Raw genomic sequence first — 12,701 nt, forward strand, 5'->3', positions numbered from 1 at the left:
TCAGTATTAAGTATCACTTACAGTGAAATAAAATCATACCGGTAGCTGTCAATTCCTGATTGGGAGGAAGAAAAGGTAACACATTAAGACAACTGAAATAGTACCTTTGTCCTGGTTGTGGTTTCTTTATTCCCATTTTTTCCACTTTAGCTTCATAAACTCGATTTATAACATCATTCCCCAACTCACACATAAGCTGTTTGACAGGAAAATAGAAAAATAAGCTATAAATTCCTAAAAATAATATGAAAGTCATTAAAGCAAGTACAGCTAACTAATTCTTTTTTTATATTCTATAACTGCTCATTCCACAAAGCAGTTTGAAGTTAAAACAAAATGAGACCAGGACTGAGAGCAGTATTACCATTTTGCGACCCTTCCCCAGAACGCCACTCCCATAATAAAGGGTTTCCCCTCTCCTGCCTTCTACTCGTTTTCTACCCCTCCACTGTCGCTAGCACAATGTTGCATATTATTCACAATGTCTGGTAAATTAAATGAAAAAAGAAGCCTAAGGCAAGATAGGTGAAGTTTTTTGTTTATTTTACTGGGGAATATTGGGGAACAGTGGGCCCCTCCAGGGTGCATCAGCTCCAAGGCATTGTCCTTCAATTTAGTTGTGGAGAGCGCAGCTCAGCTCCACGTCCAGTCACTGTCCTCAATCTTAGTTGCAGGGGGCGCAGCCCACCATCCCATGCGGGAATTGAACATGCAACCTTGTTGCTGAGAGCTCGCGCTCTAACAAACTGAGCCAACCGGCCGCCCCACCGGCAGCTCAGCGGCAGCTCATTGTCTTCAATCTAGTTGTGGAGGGTGCAGCTCACTGGCCCATGTGGGAATCGAACCAGCAACCCTGTTGTTCAGCACTTGTGCTCTAACCAACTGAGCTATTTGGCCACCCCAGACAGGTAAAGTTTTAAACAATACAGAATTGAAGTAAACTATATTCCCCTTATACTTCATATATAAGTATTACAAAATAATTTTGTATGAAAGTTTTGCTCATACTTTTTTAATGTATCAGACAGTTGTGTTTCAACCAAATTTTCTATATTGAATCCACTGACTTCATATCTACAAAGTTGATGCAGAAATTACACTTCTACCCTTTTCTTTCCCCACTTTCTTCACTTTGAATCCATAACAATTAATAGAATCTATATAAATAGGACTCTACCTTAGGAACCAATTTATCATTTTCATTTAGATGTTTACATGATAATTCCACAAAGAAAATTTTTTACTTTACATAATTGACAGGGTTACCTGTTTATCTATGGATTGAAATAAAAATACACATTATGAACACAATTTTCAGCCAAATTAAATTCAGAGTACACTACAACCTTTAAATGGGGAGTAGGGAATAACAAGGAGTATACTATTAACTGCTATGAGTTTTGTAAATCTTATCAGAAACCCAGATGTGATCTAAATTTATGACATTTTCGTAGCTATGAATCTTTACACATTGAAAAAGGATGTCTTGGTTTGATGACTACTACCCCAACGAATGTAAATTTGCATATGGTCCTATGCTAAAATAACCCACTGAAAACAATATGCTATATCATTCCATAATGGAGCTTACTACAGCAATATGTCTCATATTTTCACCAAGAATTTATCTAATTATAAAAGATTAAAATTAAGGCACAGAATCTAAGCTATCTTTTGAGAAAACATAAAAATGCAGGAATACTGGTTTCCTTAAAAAGTGAACTGACTTGGAGTTAAGAGTGCTACTTAAACGTAGCAAGTTTTAAAACCTAGTAAGAAAACACCAGGTTTGTCAAAATAGCCTCAGATATGTTCCAACACAGTCTAGTTCATTGTTAGCATTAAGAAACTCATACATCTGTAAACTAAGATTCTAAATTCCTCATCTTTTATGTAAAAACATGAAATATTTTTAAGCAAATATTTATTTTACCTTTAAAAGTTCAGGCTCCCAGGTGTCTAAAGTTAAAGAACGTACTTTTGAAAAATGAACTCCCAGACTCCTAAATGGGAAAAAAATACTTTGTTAACATATAAAACTATCAATCTACTCTATTTGTATATTATGCAAATTATTTTTCTCTTTTAATGTGACTTAATCTCTAACATAGCCCACAACACATACATAAATAGGGATAGATCTTTGGATTTATCATGAATGATGAACCAAAGTCCTCAAAAGCTCTTCACAAACCAGAATTTTATCCACTTTACAAAAGATACAAACTGGCAGTCAAATTAGGCAAATGGAAAAGGACTTCTGACCAATGGGACATGATAATTTACAATGTGTGTTTATCCAAAAGAAGTCTGTCCCCTTGGGCAGACCTACCCACCGGTGAATCCCGGAACACTCGATACACAGGGTGATGCCCAGGTTGATGCTGGCCCACCGTGGGTCTGCCAGACCACAGTCACAACAGCTGGCATTGCCAGGGATACACTGGACTCGCTGCAGTGCACTTTCTCCTTTCAATAATTTCTCTTTTGATTCATTTCCAGAATCTAGGCTTCCTGTGGATGGAGATGATTTCTTATCCAGCTTCTAAAAGAATTAAGAATGATTTGTTAAAAATAAAAAACAAAGGCTGTAATACTATGTTGTATATATACTACATGCTCCAAACAAAAGCTTCCAATCAGTAAACTGAAGACCTATTACGCGCCTAAACCAGGCACTGTTCTAGGCATTAGAGATTTAAGAATGAAAAGATACGGTTTCCTCTATCACCTGGCTTTTAGTCTTGTGGGGAGAAAATTGTAAGCATTGAAAATTACACATACACATATATACATACATATATATACACACACACACAGACACACATATATGTAATATATATGTAATATGTTATATATATATATATATATAAAAATAACTGGCACAATGAACATATGTACAAGATATGAGGTCAAAGTGAAAGGGGAACACTCATTTCACATGCAAGATGAGAAACGGGGGGGTAAATATAACACAATTAAGACTCAAGAATAAAATAAATACTATAATTGTATACCAAGTTTTGCAAAGTATTCAATGAACTGCAAGCAAGTTGTTTCAAATACTGCAGTAAATAACTTGGCAACAGTACTGCCTTTTACTAAAGAACAGATCGATTACACAATTCTTACTACAGAGTGAATCAACAATGGAATGCACAATATCTAAAATCTCACGGGCTATTAGGAAACCAGGGGAAAAGCAAAAGGTGGCAGATAAGCAAAAAACTAATTTTTTAAGTGCACAGCAAAGTTTATACCAACAATGACCAAATACAAAGATGTAGTTTGGGGATTCTAAGCAATTCAAGACATGCTCTAAAAAGTATTCGGGTTTAAAAACATTTTGGCCTTAAACAAGCGAGTTATTTTAGTATAGAATCATTAGAAATATACTTTGGCCCTTGCCTTGACCTTCCTGAAAAACTCAATTCAATAACTGTTAGTTGGGGCCAAGCAAAGAAAAGGTGTGGAGGTATGGTATTCCAGAGAGGATTGAGCTGGGTGAGGAGCATATCCTCAAATGAGAGCGACTCAATGCAAGTTGTCGGTTCCAAGCAGGATGAGGGCATCTACCCAGGGAGACAGCCCAGCAAGGCAAGTGAGAGCCTGAGGAGGGAGAGGAGTGTGGAGTGGCGGTGTCACAACTACGAAGTGTCAGAGCCTGAGTGGGGTGCGGGGGCAGGTGGCAGCAGAAAAAGGATATTGGTTACATATAGGGGGACTGATCATATAAACGAACATGTCACAAATAAATGAGACCCAGATTTCTCACTGCTGAGAAAGGAGTTATTCAGATGGAAAGGAAGAGGATTATAACAAAACCTGCTGTATTAGAATAGAACTGGAGATACCATAGTCACATTCAATATAAATAGATATATCAAGAAATATAGATGTAAATGTGTGTATCCACATATATGTTCCCTTTTCTTGGTTTCTAAAAACCATTCTCCATGAGAATGAATTAGGGCTCTTTGAAGTAACTGCTGATTTCAGAGCTGGTACAGAGAAAGTACAAGATGAACCTGAAACATCTCATCGCGCTACAAAGTAAGGAAGAAGAAAGAACTCAAAAGATTGATCAGAACAGGTCAAAAGGATACAGAAGCCAGGGCTCTACTGGCCAACCTTGGGTCAATTTGAGCAACAAAACAAATAATGATAGTAATGGATTATAACACATTAAATAAAGGGGCCTATACTGACATAATACAAAAATTTAAAGGAAAATTTAAAATATAAAAAATTAAAGGAACGATAAGGAACAGAATATTTACATAGTCTCAAAGTCCCTCCTTCACAAAATACTACCTACATAGGTAACTTTGCAGTAAATAAGTCTAACAGAAACCACCCTAATCAAGTGATCAAAGGCAGTATCATCAATAATGAGACAAATCAAAATCAAATGTCACCAGAGGGGCTGCAGTGAGAAGAACACAGCACCATTTATATAATATTCTTGCCAAAGATGCACAGCCTCATGAGTAAACATCAGACAAACCCATACTGACAGACACTCTACAAAATAACTAGTCTTAATCTTCAAAACTATCAAGGTCAAAAAGGTCAAAGTTAAGACTAAAGAATTATTCCTGACTAAAGGAGACTGAAGAGTCATAACAACTAAATGCCACCTGCGCTTCTGGACTAGATCTTTTGTCATAAAGAACATTACTGGGACAACCGTTAAAACTTAATGATGTTTGGGAATCAAAATGGTAGTAATGAATCGACGCTCATTTCTTGATTTTGATGGCTATACCTTGATTATAGTAAGAGAATGTCATAGGCTGTGGGAAGTACTCACTAAAGAAATAATGTGTGATGGGGTATCATGTTAGCTCTGAAACAGTTCAGGGGCACTGTTTATTTGTACTATATTTGGAACTTATCTGTAAGTCTAAGATTATTTCAAAAAAATTTTAAAAGAGAAACCATCTGTTTCACTAGGACATGTTCGATAATGTGAATTAGCTCATAAGCAATCATCGTATAGGAAAAGGATGTCAATATAATGCAGAAATCATTTGGTTCATTCCCTATTTTTCTCTATAAGCTAATACTTTTGCACCAAATTAGAGAACTTGAAAGCAAAGTATACTAATACAGCATAACTTGGCCTAGCTACCTCAAGAAACACAGGATTGAACATGACACCCATCCCCGCAATGATTTGAAAGTGTTTATTGCATTAGTCCCCTTGATCTTTATGTATTTTGCCTTTGTCACCATAACTGAGTAGCCTCAACCCTTCTGTATGCTTTCATGAAGGTATCCTCACCAATTTTTAAAGTTAAGTCGTATCTATATTGTAGTATTCATTTATTAGGAATTTGTCCTAGTATTTAGTATTTCAGGCACTAAAGTTCCTGGAAGTATGCTAGTTACAAACTTACACAGGTTTTTAGGTCAGCCCTATCCCTATTTGTACCATAATCCCTATTATTTCTAGTATATTATTCTGCATAACCCAGGTATTTCAGCAATTCCACCAGCTTCTTCATCAAGATGATCTGGATACACAATTTTGTTTCGTCTCAAAACTGCTAAAAACTAGAGCATTTTTAAAAAAGCATTACCCAGAGCCCTTTTTGGACAAAGATGTGATAATCTGAACATCAAAAAGAGTAATTATTATAATTAATTGGGAACCATTGTATTTAAAAATCCATGAGTTAATAATGATGCCAAAAAAAATAGATATCTGTTCCCACTGAAGGTAGCTAATAAATTAACCAAATGAATGTGGTAATTAAAAGCAAAAAATAAGTATTCTATTACAGTAACTAAACAGCTCCAGTTGATGAAGAAAAGCTGTATTTCACAGAGAATACAAGTTAATAAATGTAGAGGGTTGATAGAATGAAGAAATCATCATTTTACAATTCCTAATGAAACACTCAATTCAGTTGTAAAACCTAGTGTAAAACCATTAGGTTTATGGGGGAGTAGATCTTCTTGGGTCAAAGTAACACAAAGAAGATTTGTTACCCAAAGTAACAAAGTAGATTGGGAACAAGGGAGGACATGTAACTTTACAATAGAGGGATTCTATTGTCATGTCCCTAATCCCAATTTGTCCACTTCATCTTCACACAGAAGCCTGATCTTAGCATTAGCAATGGTGGGATAATCAAATCTTGTGTGTCTCCTGTTGCAACATAAAGTATGTTCATCACCTATGATGTAATTTTATAAGATGGAATTCTATAGGAACAAGGATCTCTTTAGCAAATTACTGTTATGAAAATAAAGGATTATTCTAGACTGAAAGACTTGAGGGACATAACAACCAGATGCAATGCCCAGTCATAGATAAAATCCTACTTTGTACAATAGGTAGTAAAAGACATTTTTAGGACAACTGGGGACATGTGAATATAGACTGGTTGATAGACAATATCAAGAAATTACTATTAGATATGGAATTACATGACATCTGTAATCTACTTTAGAATTTTTTTGTATTTTTTTAATTAAAAAAATGAAAACATTTACTCACAAGAATAGGGATAACAGGAAAGTAAGAGCACCAAAATTGTAAGACCTGGAAAATGGGTAGATCAATGTTAACTGAATAGACCAAGGCCAAATCTAAGGATGGTAGTAAGAAAAACCTAAGAGGTCATCAATTTACATCATATAATATTCAGAGGGCTCAAGGGTTTATACCAGTTAACCCTGGAAGTAGGGATGAAAGTAGGAGGAATGACTGTGTAAGAAGCAGTTAGATGCGAAGGTCACCCTTCCCTCCCCCCGCCCCCCCAACTCCATGCCATTAGAGGACTGCTCTCTAGACAAACACAAATGACTGAAAGTTTATTCTCTGATGAAGTAAAACACAGAATCTCTGGATGGGATTTACCTGAAAGGTGGAAGGCAGAGAATTAAATGAACATATACGCACTGAATGCTGAGACCGGCAGCAATTAGCCCCCAGCCAGCCCCTTACCCCTATGCAGTTGACTATTCTCTGGGGAATCATATCAGCTGAAAAGACTCCAAGGTTCCTAACTCTGGTTGTTCCTCAACAAATGGTCCAGACTTTGGCAAAGGTCACAGTTAACAAAGTCCTAACTAGGTTCTCAGAGCTTCCAAGGGATAATTTTTAATTCTTAACTTATAATCATGAGCAGATTACCAGATAGCCAAGGAAGGCCTCTAACACAATGGTTCTCAACATTGCATGTACACAAAAATCACTTAGGAATCTTTTTAAAATATTGGTGCCTGGGTCCCAAATCCTATTCAACTGTTGTGTGGTGGGCATCAGCACTGGCATGTTTTTAAAGTTCCCGGTGGCATCATAACGTGCAGTGAAGGTTACGAATCACAGCTATAAAACTGCATCCATGAAAAAAAGAATGGGTTTACATAGATAAACAACCAGAAAACAAAAAGAAACTCTTGGAAATTAAATATATGCTAATAGAACTAAAATAGTCAATGGAAGGCTTGGAAGATTATTAACTGAGAAATCTCCCAGAAAGTACAGCAAAACACACACACAAAAAAGAAAATTATAAGACCAGTCCAGAAATTCCAGGAGAAAAAAAAACAACCCAGGAAAATTGGAGAGGAAGAATACGAAAGATCAATAATAAGTCAGACTCCAACAGCAACACTGGAAACCAGAAAAACAATGCAGTTAAAGTTCATAATAATTATTTCCAACCTAAAAATTCCACACCCGGCCAAACTACCAAACAAATGTGAGCATGGAATGAAGACATTTTTCAGACATGCACAGGCTCACAAACGTCTCATTTTCAGGACACTACTGAAGGAAGTGGTGAGTTTCATTTCTCAAGACTAATGGCCCTGCTCAAGAGTTTGTAAACTTGTTGGGAAGCTGAAGCCGGACTATGACCAAGCTTATCTTCTCCAGAAAGACGTCAACTAAGAGACGATTGGAACTTTCCTTTTCTGCTTTTTAACCAGTTTTAATTTTATATAGCTTTACATACTTTTACATACCTTACATACCTTAATTTTACATACATTCATTATTTTATTATTAATTAAAATAATAAAATATTTTGGGGGAAAATACTTGCATCAGAATACCTTAGTCAATCTGGGACAATATTCAAATATGGAATTATACATATATTGAAATATTGAAATAAAATGATAGGTAAAGTCAAGAGAAGTAAACAAAAGAGAAATTGAATCTAGATTTTAAAAATACAACCCATTTCAATTTCAAAAAATCATCCTCCGTAAAAAAAAATAACATCATGGGTGAAGAGGGTCAAAAAGTAAAAATTTCTAGTTATAAAATAAATAAGTCATGGGGATAACGTACAGTGTCGTGACTGTAGTAAATAATACTATATGGCATATTTCAAAGTTGCTAAGAAAGTAAATCTCAAAAGGTCTCATCACAAGAAAAAAAAAAATTTTGTAACTATGCATGGTTATAGATGGTAACTAGACTTACTGTGGTCACCAACCCATAGTGTACACAAATATCAAATCACTGTGTTGTACACCTGAAACTAATATAAAGTTATTTCTCAATGTACTTCAATTAAAACAAATTTAAAGAATGTTATAATCATACAACGTTGTAACTAAAATTAAAAACTTCCAGCAACATATCATTTGGTATTACAGTATTATTCACTAACCTCTGATTCATCACCCTTCTCTCTATAAGCAGTAGCAATACTGGTCTGAACAGCCTTAATCCATGCCTGGCGCAGCTTTTCAGAATCTGCCTGAAGCATACAACTTCTAAAAGGAAATAACATTGTTGTCTCAGACACTAAATTAACTCAAAAACAGTTTAAGATTTAACTTTTTTGTCCACTTTGCTATTTAATGATTTTCTAACAAAAGCTAATAATTTCTGTTGAAAGGTCTCATTTTATCTATCTTTAGGACAGAGTATGTTCATGAAGAATTCAAGGTACCAATGAAATAAGTCACCTATTGGAAAGAAATCACCCATTTCTGTACATTAAAAAAAAGCACTTTAAATTTGCCATGTAAACATAACATTTTTTTAATTGGGTAGAAATATGAAAAGATAGTTATCAAAAAAATTGATCTGACATATGACTACTTCAGTTTATCAACTATGACAGTTGAAAGTGTGCACATCGCCACATCAATAATCTTTATGGAATTTAAAGAATATGACACCGGAAAGAAATGAAATATCTGACTCTAATATGTGTATAATCATTAATTAATGAAATTTATTTTTAAAACACTTTCTTCCTCTTTAGCACAGATCATCACAGTGGAACACTAATCTTACTCTACTGTGGGAAGTTCTTTCAGAGAAACTATAGAAACAAAAAAGCAACTCTCAAATTCTTTAGAACCACTCACTTTGTCGGCGAGACCACCTCAAAGCAGAATCTTCGTTCTATGTCTTCACAATGTTTCACTGTGCAGAGCCTCAGATCTTCCACTACCACGGTAGGGTTATCCTACAGGAAGGAAACAGAACGCCCATATTTATTAATCCAGGTTTTAAATACTACTACCAATAATAATATACTTAAAAATAGTACTTGGAATAAATGGTCAATTTTTAAAGATTTATATTTTACCTTATTTTAGATTAGAGATAGGAGTTAGCAACATAGATATAACTATATAGGTAATTCTGCTCTGTTAATAATTTTATCTGCCTCATAAAATTTCTGTATAAGGATTAAATGAAATAATTTAAACTTAGTCCAACATCTGGTAATTAATTAGTAGAGATGCTCAATAAATGTTAGCTTCCTGTTAATTTTCTTCCATATCCATTACGCTCTTGGTCCCTCCTCACATATAAATAAAAGCTACTTTCCTCCAAAAAAGAAGCCTTTAATGAGTCAAATTTTAAATAACTGAAAAAAAAGAAGCCTATATATCCTTCTAAAATACCTTAAGAAAATGAGAAAGGTTTTATCATTTTCTAGTACTTAATAAAAATATAAACTCAAAACCAAGTTTATACGAGTAGACGAAATCATGAAGTAATTAGTTAGAATAAAGGACTTATGTGGAAAAAACCTGCAACTACAGAACATAGCAAGTACAATTTTATGTTGTGTCATCTCAAGAATAAAGTGAATATTTGAAATTTACAGTTGAGGATATCATTCACAAAGTCTAATTAGGAAAAAATCAACTCATCAACTAACTAATGGTTCTTCTTTCCTAATTATTTTTCACATTCTCAAGTCACATATAATCTCAATATGCCTTTCCAATAAAAACTCTTCACCTTTAAAACAAGGTTCAGGAAAACGAATATATAAAAACAACATTAATAAATTTAGAGGTTTCTATTTAAATTACTTCAAGGGTATAATTTTTAATGTCATTTCTAGTCTTTCTATATTATCACCTGTGGCCTTACGGTGATATTTCTTAAAAAGCATCCTTTTCTATAGCCTCAAAATAGTACTGTAGAATGGTACTGTTATTTCTGTCACACAGCTAGACAAAGAAACATATAAAGAAAACAGAGTCGTAATCCTGGGACACAGAAAAACCCCTCTCAAAGCTAGGAACTCAGAATTCAGGATTCAAAATCATTCTGCTTCTAAGTATCAAATATTGATACTTTACACTTTTGAGTCCTCTTATACACACCCAAACATATAATAAACGGTAATTTCACACACATGAGTATTCAGAACCAAAACAGAATTCACTGGGTTTTCACTTAATTACTTAACAAAACACCTACCTTAAACTTTTTCTGATAAACCAACTGATTGTTCTGTATTGAAAACCAGCGTCTAAATAAATACAAAATAGATTAAGTTTTCACTAATATAATTTATTTCAGTTGTTGTCAGAAACAAAATATTTGGAAAAGCACTAGAAAATCAACTTATGGTAATTATGTTTTGAGAAGTACATTGTTTTGCTTTGCTTTATACAGGCTAATGCCAATGAGATAATACCAAAAGTAAAGAACAATTTTAAAACAATTGTAAGATCACAGATTAGGAAAATAAAATTACTGTGTTTTCATTCATTTTAAGTCAGAAATTTAAATCCTAACAAAAGCTATTATCTTTTATGCTATCACCAAATAACTGTTTTAAAGTAAAAATTTAGTTTTTTTGAGATTCCTCAAAAATAACCAAAATCTTTTCCCCAAAATAATTACTTTTATTATAAAGCAGAAATAAATTTATATTGTAAATCAGATGATCCATTTGTACAGAGTAAAACACTGCAATAAATGTGCTTTGTTTTCAACCTTTTTGCAGCTAATTCAGCAAGCATTTGATTTGTTAAGCAAAACTGAAAATTAAATCATCATTTTACAACTGCTATCAAACAGGAGATAATCGCCAATTCATTTGGACTTATTTTCATGGAAAATATTTCTAGGCGGAATAATCCAAGTTATTACTAAAAACGATGCATCCAACGATTTATATTGTTCTGCTCAGTATTGTAAATTATTAAGCAAACAATTGACTTACAATCTTCTTTAGAAGAAAAATCTAAGTTACATATGGCATATTTACGAATTCTAATTTATTAAAACAATAAAAAGACCTAAAGACAAAAAAAAAAAAATCACAGCCAAAAGCCATTCATAAAAGGAAGCAAAAATTCTCATCAAGCATGAAAGGTAAAACAATATTTAATTTTAAGTCATTACATTAAAATTAGTTTCATGTAAGATGATTTCTATTGTAAACATTAGTTATTAATCTATTAGCAGATATTCTACCTTTTCATTGTCACTAATACAAAGCACTAGAAATTGTATTTAAACATATTTAAAATTTCTATTTTCAAAAATTAAGTTAATTTTCCAAAGCTGGGAAAATGATTAGATGCTTTTCTATTTTTAGGGAGACAGATTGTTAGGTTTTCTTGCTACTTAAAAAGGTATCACCTTTACCATTAAAATAGAGATTTGTTAAAGCAGCATCTAGATAAAACCAAGTGGATCGCCTCTAAATGCAAATCATCAAGAGGCAGGCTAGAAAAGGAAGAACTTCTGGGTTTCTTTTCTTTGGGACACACGGTTGGTTAGAAATGTTAAAGGAAATACCTACGAACAAGATGATGCAGCCCTGCCACATGGGATGACATGCAATGGAAACCATCTCTGATACTGATGAAAGTGTTTTGCAAAAAATCATTTGAGGTAGGATGAACTATATTAATAAAAATTATTATGTTTTATAATATAGTAATCATATTATATATTTTGATGAAAAACTACATAGAGCTTATTGCACAATGGAAAAACACCCATACAACCATGTAAACTTTTCATGCTTCTGAGGTCTTCAAAAATTAAATTCCTTTTGACCTGTTGCATTATAGAATCATAACCCCTAAAAATAGTTAACAAAATACTAATCAGAGACCATTTCCTCTGATTAACTTTACGTATCATATATGATCATATGTATTTCTGAAACCCAGTTTCCCTGCCATCTATCTGCTTCTGGTAACTTTCTCACATCATCAGGTTTTGTATACTCAGGAAAGACACCATAAATTCATCTTAATTTGTCAACACCTCCTAAGGAATAAAATCATAAAGTACCCTAGGTAGAAAAAAATTTTCAGTTACTAAGATCTATGTACATCTTAAGACACTATCTCCCCTCCGCTGCCATTAAAAAAAAAAGAAAAAGAAAGATAACTATACACATTTACACTGATCACGACTTTAATCAGGAAAGTAAAATGGAATATAATTTTTA

The 12,701-nt window shown here is 33.7% G+C and overlaps 1 protein-coding gene across 5 annotated transcripts in view; it reads right to left on the reverse strand.

Annotated features, from left to right (window-relative positions):
• ACAP2 (ArfGAP with coiled-coil, ankyrin repeat and PH domains 2) overlaps positions 1-12,701 on the reverse strand; it is a 132,458-nt gene that overhangs the window by 18,968 nt on the left and 100,789 nt on the right. For all 5 annotated transcript variants that reach the window (XM_019723444.3, XM_019723436.3, XM_019723422.3 and 2 more), the window contains 6 exons: positions 10,706-10,757; positions 9,349-9,449; positions 8,640-8,745; positions 2,337-2,545; positions 1,934-2,003; positions 105-196 (listed from right to left, as the gene is read on the reverse strand). In XM_019723444.3, coding sequence (XP_019579003.1) covers positions 105-196; positions 1,934-2,003; positions 2,337-2,545; positions 8,640-8,745; positions 9,349-9,449; positions 10,706-10,757 — 630 coding nt within the window. The remainder of the gene's footprint in view (positions 1-104; positions 197-1,933; positions 2,004-2,336; positions 2,546-8,639; positions 8,746-9,348; positions 9,450-10,705; positions 10,758-12,701) is intronic.

Source organism: Rhinolophus sinicus, chromosome 17 (assembly GCF_057876585.1).
Source record: "Rhinolophus sinicus isolate RSI-liver-muscle chromosome 17, RSI-T2T, whole genome shotgun sequence".
In the NCBI taxonomy this organism is placed as follows: domain Eukaryota; kingdom Metazoa; phylum Chordata; class Mammalia; order Chiroptera; family Rhinolophidae; genus Rhinolophus; species Rhinolophus sinicus.